We start from the raw sequence: 20,889 nt of genomic DNA on the forward strand, positions 1-20,889 counted from the left end.
CAAAAAAGAGAAGGGAAATTAAAGTGCACAGCTCCAGAAAGTGGTTAGGCTGCCTGGTGGTGCAACCACCACCTGCCACGGGGCATAGCCAGATCTAATGGCCTCCTGAAACACAAACTCTGCAAGCATTCAGCTGCTGGGAACACAAAGCTCTTGCCTGGCTTTTGCTCCAGCACACCTGGCATTCTGGTCACCACATTTTGGTGCCATTCCAGCACACCTGGCATTCTGGTCACCACACTTTGGTGCCACTCCAGCACACCTGGCATTCTGGTCAAGACACTTTGGTGCCACTCCAGCACACCTGGCATTCTGGTCACCACACTTTGGTGCCACTCCAGCACACCTGGCATTCTGGTCACCACATTTTAGTGCCATTCCAGCACACCTGGCATTCTGGTCACCACACTTTGGTGCCACTCCAGCACACCTGGCATTCTGGTCACCACACTTTGGTGCCATGATGCAGGCTCTGAGGCTGTGCAGCACAAGCCCACTGAGCACTAAGCAAAGAAAGTGACCTCTCAGAGCCTTCTGGATGATCAATCACAGAATGGGTTGGGCTGGAAGGGACCTTAAAGCTCATCTAGTCGGGCACTAGAGCAGGTTGCTCAAGGCCACATCCAACCTGGCCTTGAACAGGGAAGGGGCAGGGATGAAGCCAAAGCTGTGGAGGCTGCATAACCTTTACCTCTCCTGGCTTAGTGTTTGCCCCTCACAGCCCCTAGTAGTGCTGCTGCTCCTGGGGAGCCCTGAGGCAAGTAGACAACTGCCAAACATCAACACTGTAACCTCAGCCCCTCTTGTTAGTGTTCTTAGAAGGTAAGAGTGGGGGTCCTGCACCTTGCATTACCCTTTACACCCACCCCACTCCCCCCAGAGCACAGCCAATAGCTTCACATCCAACCAGCTTTTGTTTCCTGAGAACAAAGTCCATTCTGTAGGGCAAGGGCAGAGCACACTGCAAGCAGTGCTGGGCCAGGACCACTGCAGCCTGTGTCACACCTTTCAAGATGAGAGAAACACCATGAGGTGAATTAAAGGGTCCCTCCCAGCACCCCACAGGCAGCTGGCAGCAGAAGCCAATGCAGCTTTAATAACCTGAAGCTTTTCACTCTGCATTCTGGCAGGAGACCAAACCAGACCTCAGCCTTCTGCCCAAGGCACAAGGAACTCTTCAGGCGTGTTTCCTCTGCTGGATGGCCACCCACTGGCCGCCTGGAAGCAGCCCCTGGCAGGGGATGCCCCAGCCCATCTGGGGCTGGAAAACAGCTGTCACAGGTTTCTGTAAGGACAGAAGCAGCAGCCCACTGCATGACCCCGAGAGCTGCCGAGCAGCTGAGGATCTGAGCCTACAGCAGCTCCCAAAATCACATCACCAAGCTGAAGGTTGCCTGCTCACCATGAGAACTGGTTTGGTTCAGAACAAAGCTCCACTAAAGGTTCTGTGTGAGGTCCTGTCTGCAGCTCCAGGAAGGCAAAGAGAGACAAGGCCACATTGGCAGGGCTGAAATGTGTCCAGTTGTAGTGTTTTCCTTCTGCTGACAGCCAGAGATGCACTTGCAGATCTACTGCCCTTGAAAAAACAGTGCTTGGCTGAAGATTTGTTCAGAATCAGGCTAGAAAAATAGAGTTACTCAGGTAGAAAAGCAGTAGAGGAGACAGAAGATCCCTTCACACGGCCCATGGCTGCTAACAAGGGCAGCTGAGCTCAGCTCCATCCTGCTCTGCAGCGCTGCTGTGTGCAGAGCTCTGCCAACAACTCACACCCAGCTCACGGCAGTCCCAGATGGAGCATCCCGGCCAGGCAGGCTGGGGCTGGGCACTGAGCACAAGCACAAACCTCTGCCTGCTCCTCAGGCTGCAGCCCCAGCCCCAGAGCTCTTTGGTTGGCAGGACTGGGGGTTGCAAACCCCAAACATCCAACAGGGATCAGTGCTGTGTCAGTATGAAACAGAGCAAACCAAAACAGGACTCCTTTTGCTCTCTTCTCCTCAGCTTTTGGCCTTTTCCTCTTTTTCTTTTCCTTTTCCTCTTAGTTTTTCTTTACCTCTTTTTTTTTCTTTCCTCTTTACTTTTTCTTTTCCTCTTCTTTCTTTTCCCTTCATTTTTTCTTTTCCCCTATTTTTACTTTTCTTATTTTTCTCTTTTCCTCTATTTTCTTTCCTCTTTATTTTTCCTTTTCTTATTTTTGCCCTTTTCCTCTTTTTATTCTTTCATCTTTACTTTTTTCTTTTCATTTTTTCCTCTTATTTTTTCTTTTCTTCTATTTTTGCTTTGATTATTTTTTCTTTTTCCTTTTTTCCCTTTCTTATTTACTTTTTTTCTCTTGATTTTTTCTTTTCCTCTTATTTTTTCTATCCCTCTGTTTTTCCTTATTTTTTCTTCTCTTCTTATTTTTTCTTTTCCCTTTACTTTTTCTTTTCCTTATTGTTTTTCTTTTTTTTTGTTCTTTTCCTCTTATTTTTCTTTTCCCCTATTTTTAATTTTCAGCTTTATTATTTTTCTGGTTTTGGCCTATTTTTTTCTTTTTTTTTCCCTCTTTTTTCCTCTTTTTTTCCTTTATTTTTTCCTTTTTTTCCCTCTTTTTTACTTTTTTTCTCTTTTTTTTCCCTTTTTTTCCTTCTTTCTCTTTTCTCTTTTTTTCCTCTCTTTTTTCTCTCTTTTCCTCTTTTTATTCCTCTTTTTTTCTTTTTTCATTTTTTAATCTTTTTTCTTTTTTTCTCTCTCTTTTTTTTTTCTTTTTTTTCCCCTCTCTTTTTTCCCCTTTCCTCTTTATCTTTTATTTTCCTTTTGAAAATCATTTCTATGTTGTCTTTGTCTGTTTTCCTTTTTTAAACCAAGCCCCTCTGTGACTGCAGAACTTCATCCTTTTACCTCCTCTAACCCCTCACAATACTCAGGTCCTTTTCATGCCAGAGAAATGAGTCCCATTGCATACTCCAGAGGGATTAAAGCTCCTCTGCTCCAGCCATCAGGAGGAGCCCCTTAAATGGCAGGCAGAGTCCTCCTCTCTTGGGCTGTCAGCTCAGGGTGCCACACGTCCACGATGAAAATCAGGCGAGAAGCTGCAGCCTCCTGCCAGACTTCGTGCTCAAAAGAGTCATCAAAAATCAGAACTTTGCCTTCCTCCCAGGTCCTGTAATGCAAACAAACAAACAAAAAGAACAGAAAGGAGAGGCTTTAGTGGAGCATTTGAAGTGCTGGGGAGCAGGCAAGCTGGGGAGCAGCTCTGAGATGCTCTGAGATGTGTGAGGATGCTCCGAACAGCCTGCGCTGCACAGCGCGACAGAAGGAGACTCTTGGACACTTCACACTGCTGAGGGCTTGGTTCTCCTCACACAGTCAGAATCCCACCATGGCAGAGGTTGGAAGGGAACCTCTGCAGATCATCCAGTCCAACCTTCCTGCTAAAGCAGGGCACCCACAGCAGCTTGCCCAGGAGCACAATGGCCAGGGGGGGTTGGAAGCTCTGCAGAGAAGGAGACTCCACAACCTCCTTGGGCAGCCTGCCCCAGGGCTCCAGCACCCTCTCACCAAAGAAGTTTCTCCTCTTGCTCAGATGTAACTCCTGGGTTCTAGTTTGTGCCCATTGCCCCTTGGCCTGCCCCTGGGCACCACTGCCAAGAGTCTGGCCCCATCCTCTTGGCTCCCACCCCTTAGCTCTTGCTGAGCATTGCTCAGATCTCCTCTGGGGCTGCTCTTCTGAAGGCTCAGCAGCCCCAGGGCTCTCAGCCTTCCCTCCTCACAGAGCTGCTCCAGGCCCCTCAGCACATTTACGACCTCCACTGGACTCTCCCCAGTGCTTCCCTGTCTCTCTTGAGTTGGGCAGCCCAGAATTGGACACAATGCTCCAAATATGGCCTCACTGAGGAGAAGAGAGAGGGAGAAGAACGTCCCTTGGCCTGCTGGCCACACTCTTCATGCACACTGCCACTGCACAGCCACTGAGTCTAAAGATTGCTCTTCAGAGGAAGAGGTTTAAGGGGTTGCATTTTTTTGGGGGGGTGTGATCACATTGGGTGATTCTGTGCCCTACACCCTCCCTGGAGGTGTTCAAGACCAGGTTGAATGAGTCCTTGAGCAACCTGTGCTGGTGGGAAGTGTCCCTGCCCATGGCAGGGGGTTGGAACTGGATGATCTCCCAGGTCCGTCCCCACCTAAGCTGCTCTGTGTTTCTAGGGTTCCCCTCCCAGCTCCTGTGCACTGTGCCCCACACTTCACAGAGCTGAAGCTTCACAATGGCTCAGTGACCTCCAATTGCTGTAGCTGAGCTGAGCCAGCTGCCAGCAGCTGCAAAAAGACTCTTCTGTAAGTGCAGGACTCAGCTTCTCCTGGCCAGCAGCTGAGCTGTGTTGCGATGCTGCCCCTCCAAACGCTCTGGGTGGCACAGAGGCACCCAAGCACAGAATTCTCCTTGTTCCTGCTGCACAGGAGGCCAGAAAAGCTCTCTGCCCTCCACCCCTCTGTGAGCCAGCTCTCCTCTTTGAAGCCACTGCTTTACCACTCCTTTGAACCACCAGAAGGAAGGGAAAATGTCCAAGGTAGGATTTCCTCTTGGCACCCCTCCCTTCCCTTCCACAGGAGTTCCCCCAACTCCTCTTTAATGGAGGGGAGGGATGTACAAAACCCCTTCTTTGTCAGCTGCAGGGGCACTGTCAGTGCTTTCATGGCAAACCTTGACTCTGAATGCAGAGCTCTTGCCAAAAGCAACTAAACCCAACACATTCCAGGCCAGGCTGCAGCCAGCTCCTCAGTGCTTCACGTTTCAAATGAAAGGGTTTGATGCATGAGGCTGAACCAAGTTCAGGAGCCTGGACAATGAAATGCTCTGTCTGCAGCTCCTCCACTCTTGACTCTGAGGGAGTGCTGCTAACAAAGAGGAGGTCACTGAGCTCATTTTCAACAGGACTGTCCTTTCATAGAGTGGTTTTGGTTGGAAAAGACCTCTCAGAATCACCAAGACCACTGCCAGGTCACCACTAAACCATGGCCCTCAGCACCACATCTCCACAGCTCTGAAACCCCTGCAGGGATGGGGACTCCACCACTGCCCTGGGCAGCCTGGGCCAGGCCTTGACAGCTCCTTTCATGAATAAACTGTTCCTCATGTCCAACCTAAACCTCCCCTGGTGCAACTTTGTGCTGTTCCTTCTTGTCCTGTCTCTTGTTCCTTGGGAGAAGAGACCAAACCCCACCTGGCTCCAACCTCTTTGTCTCCATAAGCTCTTTTGGCTGGACTCTTGAGAAGCTCTGGGAATGGCAGGAGGAGGAGGAGGAATGGGTTTGAAGTGGCAGAGGGGAGACTGAAACTGGATGTTAGGGAGAAGTACTTTACAGTGAGGGTGGTGAGACACTGGCACAGGTTGAGGGTGGTGAGACACTGGCACAGGTTGGGAGTGGTGAGACACTGGCACAGGTTTCCCAGGGAGGTTGTGGAGCACAGAAGCACCCAATGTGATCAAAGATCACATTGGGTGCTTCTGTGCTCCACAACCTCCCTGGAGATGTTCAAGGCCAGGTTGGATGAGGCCTTGAGCAACCTGTTCTAGTGGGAGGTGTCCCTGCCTGTGGCAGGGGTTTGGAACTGGATGAACTTTGAGGTCCCTTCCAATCTAAACCATTCTGTGATTCTAAGGTGGCTAAGAAAAGCCCCCCAGGAGCTCACCCATACCTGTTCTCCTGGGCACAGCGAATTCTGCAGCCTTCCTTAGGGATCACCAAGCCCAAATGCATCCTCAGGCGACAGTTGGTGGGTCCTGTGTGGGGCCAGACGTGGGTCCCTGGGTGCATGATTGAGTATTTGATCTGCAGGAAGAGAAAGGCAGAGCCTCAACACCTGCAGCTGCACAACCACACCGAGAGCTGCTGCACTTCACTGCAGCTCAGCTTTCAGGATGGGCTGGCAAGCGCAAGGTCACCTTTTGTTAGCCCCAGCAACAACAGCTGCACTCTGCCACAGCCTGAGGGCACTGAGAACCACCAAACCCAAGCCTCCTGGGGTGGGTTTGCACCAGGGGAAAAGTGCAGGCTCTTCGTTTTGCCTGCCAACAGTCATGATTCAACCCAAAACCAAGGACCTCCTGTCTGCAGCCAGGAGAGCATCTGCTGTCCCAAGGACTGCTCACAGCCACTTGACACTTAGATGGGAAGACCACAGCAGAGACAAAGCTGTGTCATCCAGGCCCTGCTCAGATGGCAGCAAGGCTGTGAAGGTCACTGTCAGCCCTGAGCAACCAGGAGATGGTGGAGGTGAAGGTCATGAGAGGAGGGAGAAAGGCAATAAGCAGGATTACTACCTACAGCTTCAGGAGAGCAGACCTGGGCACACTGAGGGATCTGCAGGGAAAACTCCCATGGGATACAGTGCTGGAAAGAAGAGAGGATGAGGACAACTGCCTGAGTTTTAAGGTTCACCTCATCCAAGCTTACAGCCATGTGCAGAAAGCTTGGGGGCCCAGGCAGCACGAAAAAGGAAGAACAGAGGAGGTGGAAACAGGATTAGGTCACCCAGGAAGGCTGCAGGAGACACTCTGAGCACGCAGGGATGAGGTTAGGGAAGTCAGAGCCCTCCTGGTGGCGAATCTGGAGAGGGAAGTGAAGGCCAGCAAGAAAGCTTCTGCAAGTAGCTCATCAGTAAAAGGAAGTCTGGGGGAAACATGGACTTGCTGCTCCTCATGGCAGCAGATCTGATGACAAAGGGTGTGGAAAAGGCTGAGGAACTGCTTGCCAGCCCTGCCCCAGGTTTTGCTGCTCTGACAACTGACCTTCAGGCACTCAGAGCAGTGGAGGAGACTGGAGCTAAGAGGCATCTTCAGTGGGGAAGGATCAGGTTAAGGAACATGGAAGCTAACCCAAAGTGGACAGCAGGTCCTGATGGGACCCAGCCACGACTGCTGAGGGAGCTGGGTGATGTTGTGAGCCCACACTCAGTCTTTGAGAGGTGATGGCAACCAGCAGAAGATCCTGGGGACTGCTACAAAGCAAATGTTCTGCCTTCAGGAAGGGCAAGGAGGAAGCTCTGAGGAACCACAGGCTGGGCAGTGTCACCCTGATTCACCTGGGAATGTGGTGGAGCAAATCATCCTGGAAACCACTTCCAAACACATGAAGGGAAAGAAGGTGACTGGGAGCAGTCAGCATGGGCTTATGAAAGGGAAGCTGTACTTCAGCACTCTGTGGTGAGAGGTCAGGCCTGAGGGGTGAGAGGATGCTGTTGAGCCCAGCTTTAGAAAGGCTTTCAACACTGTCACAAACATCCTCAGTGACAAACTGATGACACAGGGGTGAGCTGAGCTGAGTGAGGAGGACTGAAACTGGCAGCTCAGCCAGGCTCGAAGAGTTGTGCCCAGAGGTGCAAAGTCCATCTGGAGACCCTCATCTGAGGTGTACCCCAGGGCTCAGCTCTGGGTCCAGCACTGCTTAATGCTTCCAGAAATGACTCAGGGGAAGGGACACAGAGCACCTGCCTCAGCAAGCCTGCAGATGATAGAGAATTGGAGAGGAATGGCTGACAAACTACTTCTCTTTTGGCTGCCACTCCCTGGGACCTCGGCAGGCTGCAGAAAGCAGCAAGCAGGAGCTTTGTGATGCTCAACAAAGAGAACTGTGAAGTCTTGCACTGAGGAGGAATAACTCCACGTACCAACACAGGCTGGCACACAACTGTCTGGAAAGCAGCTTCCTACCAAAGGACTGTGGGGTCCTCAGAGACAGAACTGGAAGTGGAAGAGCCAGAAGTGGAAGTGGAGTGCTGGCTCCCTGGCAGCACAGACCACTGACGGCCTCGGGGCTGCATTAGGGAGCGCTTCGGCAGCAGGTTAAGGGAGGTGACTCTTCCCCTCTACTCAGAGCTGGAGAGATGTGCTCAAGCCCTGGAACAGGCTGTCTAGGGAAGCAGGGGAGTCACCATCCCTGGAGGTGTTCAAAATCAGCCCCTTTGGGATGTGGTGCAGTGGGCATGGTGGTGCTGGGCTGGCAGCTGGCTTTGCTGAGTCTGTGTCTCGGTGTCTCCGGTGCTGGGTCCGTTTCAGTGCCACCTACCCTGAGGGAGACACGGGCAGAGAGGAGCAAGCCCAGAGAAGGGCTGGAAGGGTGACTAAGGGATTGAAGCACCTGGCATACACAAGGGGAAGCTGAGAGAGCTGGGCCTGCTCAGCCTGGAGGACAGGAGGCTCAAGGTGGGGACCTTACCAAGGCAGATAAATACCTGTTGGGAGCAGTGGCGAAGCCGGAGGCAGGCTCTGCGCAGCGGTGTGCAGTGAAAGGCAAAGAGGCAATGGACACAGTGAATTTCAACACCCCCAAACGTGCCTTTGCTCTACACTGCACCTGTGGGTGGCCCAGAGGGGCTGGAGACTCTCTGTCCTTAGGGGCATTCAAAAGCTGGCTGAACACAGCCCTGAGCAAGCTGCTCTAATTCCTCACCTCGGAGCGCGGGGTTGGACGAGCTGACCTCCACCAGCCTCTTCTCACCTCGCCCTGGCTGTGACTGTACAACCACCCAACAGACACCAAGTGCTGGCTGAGAAGTGTGCTTCCAGCTGAGCAATCTGCACAGCTGCCTGGGGTAGGGCAACTTTGGTCAGTCTTAGGGTTGAAGGGGCTGCCTGATTTGTAACAGAGCCAGCAGAAGACAGCATCTGTCTTCTCCTGAGCTGCTGCCACCACCTGAGGGTTTGGCTTAGCAGCAGTTTCTTGTGACAGCAAGGGGTCAGCCCCTGTGGTCCTGGTGAACACAGGTGGCCCCAGGGCTTGAGGCACCATTAAATCTACCAAAGCCATGCATCCCTCTGTCCACACTCCTCAAAACCACCTGCTCCCAGCATTAGGAACTGGCAAAACTGAAGGAATGCTCCAGTTACCTGCCCTCTTCTGCAGCCAGTAGCTTCTGGGAACCTTTCCAACAAAGCACAAGTTTTTGGCACACTTTTGCAGGCATTCTCATTCTTCCTCCCTAGAGAAAACAAGGGACAGAGCACAGGGCAGAGCAGTGAGTGGACACTTAGAATCACAGAATCAGTCAGGGTTGGAAGGGACTACAAGCATCATCTAGTTCCAACCCCCCTGCCATGGGCAGGGACACCCTACCCTGGATTACTTCCTAGATCACTTCCTTCTTTGCTGCTTTGCAGAAGGATAACAAAGCTGTCTGAGAGTTGTTGAGACCAGGCTGGATGAGGCAGGAGATACTGGCACAAGTTACCCAGGGAGGTTGTGGAGCACAGAAGCACCCAATGTGATCAAAGATCAAAGATCACATTGGGTGCTTCTGTGCTCCACAACCTCCCTGGAGGTGTTCAAAGCCAGACTGGATGGGAGCTTGAGCAACCTGGACTGGTGTGAGGTGTCTCTGCCCATGGCAGGGGGTTGGAACTGGATGAGCTTTAAGGTCTCTTCCAAGCCAAACCATTCCATGATTCTGTGACACTGAGGATGTGCCTTCTGCCCTGTTCCTATCTTCCCTCCAGCTGATCTGTGCTCTGCATTACCAGGCAAAGCCTTGGCAGCCTTGCCAGGAGGGGATATTTACCCTCAAGGGATCCTTGGAAGTGCTGGAAACAACACAGCTGAGAACAAAGAACTTTCATTCACTGCTGCAGAGCTCCCAGATGACCTCAGTTTGGGACCCTGAATTGCAGAGAGATGTTGAGGTGCTGGAAGGTGTTGAGAGCAGGGCAGCAAGGCTGGGGAGGGGCCTGGAGCACAGCCCTGTGAGGAGAGGCTGAGGGAGCTGGGGGGGTGCAGCCTGCAGCAGAGGAGGCTCAGGGCAGAGCTCATTGCTGTCTGCAGCTGCCTGCAGGGAGGCTGTAGCCAGGTGGGGTTGGGCTCTGCTGCCAGGCAGCCAGCACCAGCACAAGGGGACACAGCCTCCAGCTGTGCCAGGGCAGGTCTAGGCTGGATGTTGTTAGGAAGTTGTTGTCAGAGAGAGTGATTGGCATTGGAATGGGCTGCCCAGGGAGGTGGTGGAGTCTTTGTGGCAGGAGGTGTTGAAGCCAAGCCTGGCTGGGGCACTTAGTGCCATGGTCTGGTTGGTTGGGCAGGGCTGGGTGCTAGGTTGGTCTGGCTGAGCTTGGAGCTCTCTTCCAACCTGGCTGATTCTATGATTCTATGACCTTCTAGCAGCTCCCTCCTTCTGCAGGCTGCAAACCACTTCAGGAGAGGATGGTGCTTCTCTGCTCCTCCTCCTGCTGCTTTAATCTGAGACAGTGACAGTGAGGGAAAGACAAGAAACAGGAGAAGTTTTACCTTGCTGCCACAAGGTGAACTGGCTCCAGTCCCCTTTCTCCCGCAGGTTCTCATCTTCAGGCAGGAAGAGGCTGCTCCTCTTATCCATCACAGCAAGGCCCTCATCCCGAATCAGCTTCCAGTTCTTTTCCAAGGACTGTTGTGAGAGCTGTGTTACTGCACTGGGAGTGGCACTTTGCTTTTTCCCTGCCAGGATTAACTCTTCCCCCCCCCTTTTTTAATTTAAGGAGCACTAAACCCAAGTGCTCATCATCATTAGCAAGCTCCTTTCATATTCAAGCTCCCTTCTGACACGTTAAGGCAGGGAATAAAACCCTCCAAGTGCCACAGCATCCCTCAGATTCAATTACACGAGGATCATAAAACTTCAATAATCCCCAGCCCCTCTGCAGCCTCAGCCTGACTTGGCTCTGCTTTTTGCTGAGCTGAAGGGCTCCTCAGCAGCTCATTTTGTACAGCAAGCCAGTGAGAGCATTGATCTTCCCAAGGACAGGACACCTGACCCTGGAAGCTCTCCTCTGCCTAGGAAACCACCCACAGCTCCTGCAACCACAGGCATGAGCAGAACATTCTGCTTCAAGGAGGACAAATGCAAACAGCTAAGCTGCAACGTAGGATGTGAACCACGCTGGTGGTGCCTTGCTGTCAGCAATGGCTAACTCCTAGGTTTGAATTCCTCAGCTGGGGAGGTCAAACACAGCTCTGCCTTCAGAGAGAGAGTGATTGGCACTGGAATGAGCTGCCCTGGGAGGTTGTGGAGTCACTCACCCTGAATGTGTTTCAGGGTGGTTTGGTTGTGGTGCTTGGGGCTATGGTTTAAGGTGAATCTTGTAGAGTAGGGTTCTAGGTTGCTTTGCCAGCCTGCATGGTGCTGTGATGCTGTGAAATTCATACTGCATTTGGTGCAACATCCTGTGAGGAACCAGGTGGCAACCAGCAGTGCATTCAGATGTAGCTGTTCCCTAGCAGCTGACTCACATAAACCTCCATATGGCTTCTCAAACAGAGCTCCTAACAATGAGGGAAGTTTACAGCTGCCTCACATCTGGCAAGAGTGTAAATTCTACTGGCAAAGACTTGGCTGTGTTGAAGCAGAGTCATGGTGCTGCTGCAGTCCAGCTCCAGCAGTCTTAACAAGGCCAAGGGCAGAGTTCTACACTTTGGTCACAACAACCCCAAGCAGCACTACAGGCTGGGGCCAGAGTGGCTGAGAGCAGCCAGGCAGAGAGGGAGCTGGGGGTGCTGGCAGAGAGGAGCTGCAGAGGAGGCAGCAGTGCCCAGGTGAGCAGCAGAGCCAATGACATCCTGGGCTGGCTCAGCAGCAGTGTGGGCAGCAGGACAAGGGAGGTTCTTGTGCCCCTGTGCTCAGCACTGCTCAGGACACCCCTGGAATGCTGTGTCCAGTTCTGGGCTCCTCAATACAAGAGAGATGTTGCAGTACTGGAAGGTGTCCACAGGAGGGCGACAAAGCTGGGGAGGGGCCTGGAGCAGAGCCCTGTGAGGAGAGGCTGAGGGAGCTGGGGGGGTGCAGCCTGCAGCAGAGGAGGCTCAGGGCAGAGCTCATTGCTGCCTGCAGCTGCCTGCAGGGAGGCTGTAGCCAGGTGGGGTTGGGCTCTGCTGCCAGGCACCCAAGGACAGAACAAGGGGACACAGCTGTGCCAGGGCAGGTCTAGGCTGGGTGTCAGGAAGAAGCTCTTCACAGCAAGAGTGATTGGCATTGGAATGGGCTGCCCAGGGAGGTGGTGGAGTCCCCATCCATGGAGCTGTTTACAAGGAGGCTGCATGAGGCACTCAGTGACATGGGTTAGTGAATTAGAAGGGTTAGGTGGTAGGTTGGACTGGATGATCCTAGAGGTCTTTTCCCACCTGGCTCATTCTGTGCCCCTGCCTTACCTTCACCAGCTCTGTGTAACCTGTCTCCTTAGCTGTCCACCAGGGCTGAGCCTTCAGCCCCTTGACGTTGTAGAGGGAGCGCTGCCAGACGGACGCGAAGTGCCCTCTTTGGTAGCCAAGCTCATACCACCTGTATGCCTGCAAGATTGCAGCAGTTAACAACCAAACTCCTGCAGCCAAGCTCCCACAGCACTCACCCAAAACAGTCACCTGGATTTGGTTTGGGAAGGCAACAAATTGTGCCTGTGTATGCCAGAGTTGCTCTTCTAATGTGGTGTGCTAATGAACACCTTGAAGTACAACAACCAAAGCCTCCAACTAACAACCCCAAAACAGATCAGTCCAAAATCAGCAATCCAGGGGCAAAATTCTCCCAGAGACAGGTCAGCAATCCAGGTGCTGGCCTTTAGAATTGGTAGGTGCAATTTATCTCATCTTGTCTGTTTCAGCTCTTTGCCTACAAACCCAGGAAGGTTCTGGCAGCCTTCTCCTGCCAGTGATGAGCAGCACACTGCTGTGGATCTAAGCTCCACTGACTCTGTGGGTCTAAACTCTTACTTAAGTACCTAATTCATGCATGCACTTGAGTTGCTTCAGGTTGCCCAGGGAGGTGGTTGAAGCCCCATCCCTGGAGGTATTTAAGGCCAGGCTGGCTGAGGCTGTGGGCAGCCTGACCTAGGGTAGGGTGTCCCTGCCCATGGCAAGGAGGTTGGAACTGGCTGATCCTTGTGGTCCCTTCCAACCCTGAATGATTCTAGGATTCTATAGGTACTTTTTGCCACACCAGAATTGATCCCCTGGAAGAAACCTACTGAGGTTAACTCCACGCCTTTGCTTGCTTTACCTTCCCTTTCCACAGCTTGCTTTGCTCATGCAGAGCAGCAAACCATGGGCCTGCAAGGAAAGAAAATGGGATACTTGGAAAGAGAAGATGCAGCATGAGCAGCACTGTGATGAACCACAGAGGGAGAAGGTTACATAGAGCTGCCACCCTCCTGTCCAGCAGTGCTGCCACCCAAAATGCCAGGACAGCTGAGCAGGGAGGTGTGAAGAAGTTAGATAGGATGTGAAGAGGAGAAGCAAGGAAATGTGAAGAGGCCCAGAGCAGAGGGGCTGAAGCAGGCAGCAATCCCTGCTTGCTCCTTAAAAATAGCTCTGGATTCTTCAGTCCATTAGAGCTCAGACTCCAAAGCAAGAACAGCTCAGCTGCATACATCTTTGTCTCCCATCCTCTGCAAGGCATCTCCCAGGTGGAAATAAAAGCGGCCATCGTCTGTGCCAGGGTCACCAGACTCAAGTCCCTCCTGAAACAAAACAAAAGTGTCAGGGAAATTCCAACAGGGCTCTTCTAAGAGTTTTCTTGATTGCTGCAAGCAGGCTACCAGCCCTGGGCAGGAGGCAGGCTACAGATACAACCACCATGCAGGAATGAACACAACACTGCTGCAAGAAGTGTTACCAGTGGCCTCTCCCCTCTGCCTCTCCAGCACAGAGCTGTATGCAGAGCCTGACACTTGTCCCTGACTCTGCATCACAGAAACATCTGCATTGCAAAAGGCCTTTAACATCACTGAGCCCAACCCTTAGCCCAGCACTGCCAGGTCACCACTAAACCATGGCCCTCAGCACCACATCTACAAGGCTACGAAACCCTTCCAGGGATGGGGACTCCACCACTGCCCTGAGTAGCTTGTTACAGACCTTGACAACCCCTCTGAGGAAGAAATTGTTCCCCATGTCCAATCTAAACCTCTCCTGGTGCAACTTGAAGCCATTTCCTCTTGTCTTGTTGCTTGTTATTTGTGAGAAGAGCCCAACCTCCACCTGGCTGCAGCCTCCTTTCAGGGAGTTCTAGAGAGCCAGCAGCTCTCCCTCAGCCTCCCTTTCTCTAGGCTGCTCCCTTTCTCCCTCAGCTGCTCCTCACCACCCATGCTCTCCAGACCCTTCCCCAGCTTTCTTGCTCTTCTCTGGACCTGCTCCAGCCCCTCACTGTCCTTGCAGTGAGTGCCAGTACAGATACACAAAGAGCTTAGGAAGCTGGGTGAGGGTTCTCCTTTGTGTCCTTTCTCCCCAGACACTCTGAGGTCTACACAGGGTCTATGCTTCCACCTTGCCATGTCTCATACATCCCACTTGTATTTTTCCAGGTACAGTACTTGCTGCAGGTGAGAAAAGTACCTTGAGGTAGGGGATGCTCTCTGCTATCTTGTTTTCTGCCTTCAGGATGAAGCCATAATGCACCTTGGCAAAGCCATCATTTGGAGCCAGGCTCAGAACCTGTTTGAGAGCAAAGGAATGAAATGTTCAGTATGGATCTATGCAGAGTGATAAACCCTCTTACTAGTGAGTGATGCAGTGACACCTTCCATTGCTGATCCCTGGGGAACTCTTGCCCTGCCTGTACTGTTTTTCCCTCATTCACTCCTGTGCTTCTCCACAAAACTTGTTATGAGCCAAACTTTAACCATCTGAACCCATCTGAAGTGCACAGCATGCCACATCAGGAGCAGAAAAGGAGCCAGGCAAGCCAGAGGAAGGCTGAGCCTGATCCCTAGTGCAAGAATGTTCCCACCACATGCACTGCTCAACATCTTTATTGATGATCTGGCCCAGGGGATTGAGTCCAGCATCAGTAAGTTTACAGATGACACCAAGCTAGGAGCAGCTGTGGAGCTCTTAGAGGGTAGGAGAGCCCTGCAGAGGGACCTGGCCAGGCTGGATGGGTGGGCAGAGGCCAATGGGATGAGACTGAACAAGGCCAAGGGCAGGGTTCTACACTTTGGCCACAACAACCCCAAGCAGCACTACAGGCTGGGGCCAGAGTGGCTGAGAGCAGCCAGGCAGAGAGGGAGCTGGGGGTGCTGGCAGAGAGGAGCTGCAGAGGAGGCAGCAGTGCCCAGGTGGGCAGCAGAGCCAATGGCATCCTGGGCTGGCTCAGGAGCAGTGTGGGCAGCAGGACAAGGGAGGTTCTTCTGCCCCTGTGCTCAGCACTGCTCAGGCCACCCCTGGAGTGCTGTGTCCAGTTCTGGGCTACTCAATACAAGAGATGTTGCAGTACTGGAAGGTGTCCACAGGAGGGCGACAAAGCTGCTGAGGGGCCTGGAGCACAGCCCTGTGAGGAGAGGCTGAGGGAGCTGGGGAGGTGCAGCCTGCAGCAGAGGAGGCTCAGGGCAGAGCTCATTGCTGTCTGTTGCAGCCAAGCCTGGCTGGGGCACTTAGTGCCATGGTCTGGTTGGTTGGGCAGGGCTGGGTGCTAGGTTGGGCTGGCTGAGCTTGGAGCTCTCTCACAACCTGCTTGAATCCATGATTCTGTGATTCTATGGTTCTACGTTTCTATGGTGCTATGATTCTATGATCTTCTATGATCTTCTGCCTGCAATTACTCTGAGCCACCCATCAGTACCTGCAGGGTGCAAGAAATGACTGGCAGAAGGCTTTATTGGCTGCATCCTTCGCTTGCAGTCCCTGTGACTATGGGGTAAAGCTCTCTGATTAATGAAGACAGAGCAGAATTGTCTGCATTAGGGCTCGCTGCAGCTCTGCCGCCTTGCATTAAGGTTTGATCTCCACACAGAGCCCCTCAAGAGAAGCAGAGGGATAACAATCAGCAGAAATTACCCTGGAAGTATTTAATGTAAATTGTATTACTCTGTTGCTGCTGCTGCATGCAATATTAATTATGTTTAGAAATAAGTTTCACTAAACTGCTCATAGCCTCATTAAATATTAATCACGGAGCTAGAAATTAACCTCTGGGGCTATCAGTGGCTAATTAGCCAGGGCAGAGGACTGGGCTAATGTGGATCTTCTGCTCTTGGTACCTGAGAGAGCTCAGTCAGGGCTGGGGAATGGTGCACTGAGCTGCCTCAGACAGGCAGGCAGGCAGGAAAGGTGCTGAGGGCAGAGGAACTGCTGCAGTCAAGTTCTCTTCTGCTGCATTTTGTTATAGTCTGGAGGTATTTGGAGAGAACAGCACCAAATGCTGCAAGGGAGACTCAGAACCAGAGACAGAGTCAGCCCCACTGACAGAATCATAAAATCCTGGAATCACAGAATTGTTTGGGATGGAAGAGCCTTCTAAGGTGGTTCTTAGAGTCCCAGCCATCAGCCCAGCACCACCATGGACACCAAACCCCAAGTGCCGTGGCCACAGGTTCCGCCCACACCTCCAGGGATGGGAACTCCATCACCTCCCTGGGCAGCCTGTTCCAATCCCTGACCACTCCTGCAACAAAGACATTGCTCCACATCTCCAACCCAACCCTCCTCTGGCACAATTTCAGGACATTTCCTCCCCTTCTATCACCTGATAGCAGTGAGCAGACCCCAGTCCCCACCTCACCTCCAGGGAGCTATAGAGAGCACTGAGGCTTTCCCTCAGCTTCCTCTTCTCCAACACCCCCCAGCTCCCTCAGCCTTTTAGCATTATTTAACATCAGACTTTCAACATTATCTTTTATCTGAAAACAAAAAAGCAACTCTGGATCCTCCCAGGGCTACTTTCACCAGGATGTTTCTGCACCCCTCAGTGTAGTGCTCAGCAGAAAATGCTTGCACACTGGAGACAAAGCTGAAATGCCATTTTCCATCTGTGTTTCCCCACAAAGCCTGCTTATTGCACACTAAAAAGTGTACTTTGTACCAGTGAGGCCATGCCACACTGCACCTCCGAGTACAAAACCCTCTTGATCTCCCTCCCCACACCTCAGACTTGCAGATGTGGAGGGCAGAGAACCGGGACTTTAATCTCAGGATGTTGATTCCTCCTCAGCCTACAAACCCAAAGTTGATTTTGACCTTGCCTGCACCTAACAAGCACTGCCACAAAATGTGCCAACATCAACCAGTGCAGAGTGCTGCAGCTGGGGAGGAAAGATAAAGTGCAGCAGCACAGGCTGGGAGGTGACTGCTGGAGAGCAGCCCTGTGCAGAGGGACCTGGCAGTGCTGGGGGAGAACATCCATGGCACAGCAATGTGCCCTGGGGGCCAAGAGGCCAATGGGGTCCTGGGGGGCATTAAGCAGAGTATGTCCAGCAGATGCAGGGAGGTTCTCCTCCCCCTCTACTCTGCCCTGGTGAGGCCTCAGCTTGAGCACTGCCTCCAGTTCTGGGCTCCCCAATTGAAGAGGGACAGGGATTTGATGGAGAGGGTCCAGCAGAGGGCTACGAGGATGATGAGGGAGAGGACTGGAGCACTGCCTGGTGAGGAGAGGCTGAGGGACCTGGGGCTGCTTAGTCTGGAGAAGAGAAGACTGAGAGGAGATTTAATCAATGTCTATAACTATCTGAGGGCTGGGGGTCAGGAGGGGGGCACAGGCTCTGCTCACTGCTCTCTGGGATAGGACAAGCAGCAATGGATGGAAGCTGCAGCACAGGAGGTTCCAGCTCAACACAAGGGGCAGCTTCTTGCCTGGAAGGGTCCCAGAGCCCTGGCACAGGCTGCCCAGAGAGGCTGTGGAGTCTCCTTCTGTGGAGCCTTTCCAGGCCTGTCTGGATGTGCTCCTGTGTGCCCTGAGCTGGATTGCCTGGTCCTGCTGCGGCAGAGGGCTTGGATTCGATGGTCTCTTTGAGTCCCTTCCCACCCCTGACACCCTCTGAGCTAGGTCAGCTCCAAGTAGGTGCTGGCAGCTTGTGCCCTACAGGCTCTACCACACCTGGAGCACGCCCAGCTCTGGAGCCCACAGCACAGCAAGGACAAGGACCTGATGGAGAGGGTCCAGAGGAGTGCCACAAAAGTGATGTGAGGGTTGGAGCTGCGAGGACAGGCTGAGGGAGCAGCTAACACCTGCCCTTGGCTGGGTTGGAAACTCACCTCCTCGTACACCTTCTTGGCCTTGCTGTTATCTCCTATCAAGAGGTAACCAACCCCCAGGTCATTCTTGAACGAGGTATCACTGGGAAAGAGGTGAACTAACTTCTGTAGGGTGAGCAGGGAACCCCTCATGCGACCTGGCAAGGTGAAAGGAGACAGAGATGAGCAACAGCAGGCAGGAGCTTACACAACAGCTAAGGAAACACCAACGTGGGGCAAAGCTTCCACGTCCACCAAGGCTCAAGGAGGTGAAATGCCCTTCCTTGAGCAGCCAGGAGCTGGTCCTGCTGCTGGGGGTAGCGGTAGAAGAGACTGCAGATGGCTGTGAGCGAACTTGAGGCAGTGCTGTGGTAGCCTCTAGTGGAGAACTGCTCCCAGTGTAGCAGAGACAGCAGCAGCTGAGCTCTGCCTGCTCCCTCCCACGCCAAAGGGCTGCGTGGAAACCGCAGCAACGCAGCAAAAGAGACTTGGATCCAGCGACTGAATGGTTCTGCTGCACCGAGTTAGTGATGTGCTGATTAAACTGCTGCTGGCATCAGCCAAACAGGCGTGAAATAGCCCCTGGAAGCATCCAGCCCATTGTACCTGACAGGTCAAGCAACACCTGAAACAGTGGGAACTGACCCGGAGGTGATGGGAAGAATGCCTGAAACGGTGGAGGTGGTGAAAATAATGCCTGAAACAGTGGAAAGAAGGAAAATAATCCCTGAAATAATGACAATAATCCCTGAAATAGTGGAAATAATCCCTGAAATAGTGGAAATAGTGAAAATAATAAATGAAATAATGAAAATAATCCCTGAAATAGTGGAAATAATCCCTGAGATAACAGAATAATCCCTGAAATAATAGAAATAGTGAAAATAATCCCTGAAATAATGACAATAATCCCTGAAATAGTGGAAATAGTGAAAATAATAACTGAAATAAGGAAAATAATCCCTGAAATAATGACAATAATCCCTGAGATAACAGAATAATCCCTGAAATAATAGAAATAGTGAAAATAATCCCTGAAATAATGACAATAATCCCTGAAATAGTGGAAATAATCCCTGAGATAATGCAATAATCCCTGAAATAATGGAAATAATGAAAATAATAACTGAAATTATGAAAATGATCCCTGAAATAGTGGAAATAATCCCTGAGATAATAGAATAATCCAGGAAATAATGGAAATAATGCAAATAATAACTGAAATAATGAAAATAATCCCTGAAGTAGTGGAAATAATCCCTGAGATAACGGAATAATCCCTGAAATAATGGAAATAGTGAAAATAATAACTGAAATAATGAAAATAATCCCTGAAGTAGTGGAAATAATCCCTGAGATAACAGAATAATCCCTGAAATAATGGAAATAGTGAAAATAATAACTGAAATAATGAAAATAATCCCTGAAATAGTGGAAATAATCCCTGAGATAACAGAATAATCCCTGAAATAATGGAAATAGTGAAAATAATAATTGAAATAATGAAAATAATACCTAAAGTAGTGGAAATAATGCCTGAAATAGTGGAAATAATCCCTGAAATAATGCAATAATCCCTGAAATAATGGAATAATGCCAGAAAGAGTGGAAATAATGGAAATAATAACTGAAATAATGACAATAATCCCTGAAATAGTGGAAATAATCCCTGAAATAACAGAATAATCCCTGAAATAATGGAACAGTGCCTGAAAGAATGGAAATAATGCCTGAAATAGTGGAAATATTGAAAATAATACCTGAAATAATGACAATAATCCCTGAAATAGTGGAAACAATCCCTGAAATAATGGAAATAATGAAAATAATAACTGAAATAATGAAAATAATAACTGAAATCATGAAAACAATACCTGAAGTAGTGGAAATGGTGAAAATAATACCTGAAAATGTGGAAATGGTGAAAATAATCTCTGAAATAGTTGAAATCATGTAAGTAATACCTGAAACAATGACAATAATCCCTGAAATAGTGGAAATAATGCCTGAAATAATGGAATAATGCCTGAAAAAAAATGAAATAATGCCTGAAATAGTGGGAATAATGAAAATAATAAATGAAACTAGCACTGAAACACAGAATCATAGAATCAAGCAGGTTGGAAGAGAGCTCCAAGCTCATCCAGCCCAACCTAGCACCCAGCCCTGGCCAATCCAAACTATTGTCCAGAAGCATTAAGAGGTGAGGAGCAGAAGTCCTACTGACACGGCCTCAGGCTGTGCCAGGGGAGATTTGGGCTGGAGGTGAGGAGAAAGTTCTTCACTGAGAGAGTCATTGGACACTGGAATGGGCTGCCCAGGGAGGTGGTGGAGTCGCCGTCCCTGGAGCTGTTCAAGGCAGGACTGGACGTGGCACTTGGTGCCATGGTCTGGCCTTGAGCTCTGTGCTAAAGGGTTGGACTTGATGATCTGTGAGGTCTCTTCCAGCCCTGATGATACTGTGAGACTGTGTGAAAACCTGATGGAATTGGCACTTTCCAGTCCCTCAGGATCCTCTGCAAGTCCTGCTCACACAACTTCACACCCTCACATCTCACCAAGGAACTGCTGCCTGTCTGCTTCTCGCTTCAAGCTCAGCTTTATCAGGTCTGAGGGGACGTCTGGCAAATGAACCACCTCATCATAGCTGCTGATGGCTTTCTGCAGCATCTCATTGCTTCTCATTTTCTCAGCCAAGTCATCTTCAGCCTGTCAAGAATCACACAGCCATGATTAGGAGACAGCAGGGTCTGCAGCACTCCCAAAGGACTTTCATAGAATCAGTCAGGGTTGGAAAGGACCACGAGGATAGAATCATAGAGTTGTTTAGGTTGGAAGGGTCCCCAGAGACCAGACAGTTCCAACCTCCCCTCTGCCATGGGCAGGGACACCTCACACTAGAGCAGGCTGGCCAGAGTCTCCCCCAGCTTGACCTTAAACACCTCCAGGGATGAGGCT

At 51.1% G+C, this 20,889-nt stretch overlaps 1 protein-coding gene across 11 annotated transcripts in view; it reads right to left on the minus strand.

Moving 5' to 3' along the window:
- Positions 1–2,683: 2,683 nt before the first annotated feature.
- The window catches only part of ASPH (aspartate beta-hydroxylase), an 83,226-nt gene continuing 65,020 nt past the window's right edge, over positions 2,684–20,889 (minus strand). For all 11 annotated transcript variants that reach the window (XM_064170788.1, XM_064170784.1, XM_064170794.1 and 8 more), the window contains 9 exons: positions 20,490–20,640; positions 17,953–18,089; positions 14,320–14,418; positions 13,356–13,445; positions 12,142–12,279; positions 10,249–10,384; positions 8,865–8,956; positions 5,675–5,808; positions 2,684–3,139 (listed from right to left, as the gene is read on the minus strand). In XM_064170788.1, coding sequence (XP_064026858.1) covers positions 2,989–3,139; positions 5,675–5,808; positions 8,865–8,956; positions 10,249–10,384; positions 12,142–12,279; positions 13,356–13,445; positions 14,320–14,418; positions 17,953–18,089; positions 20,490–20,640 — 1,128 coding nt within the window. In that variant the 3' untranslated portion in view covers positions 2,684–2,988. The remainder of the gene's footprint in view (positions 3,140–5,674; positions 5,809–8,864; positions 8,957–10,248; positions 10,385–12,141; positions 12,280–13,355; positions 13,446–14,319; positions 14,419–17,952; positions 18,090–20,489; positions 20,641–20,889) is intronic.

The sequence above is a fragment of the Pogoniulus pusillus genome, chromosome 34, assembly GCF_015220805.1.
Source record: "Pogoniulus pusillus isolate bPogPus1 chromosome 34, bPogPus1.pri, whole genome shotgun sequence".
Lineage (NCBI taxonomy): Eukaryota > Metazoa > Chordata > Aves > Piciformes > Lybiidae > Pogoniulus > Pogoniulus pusillus.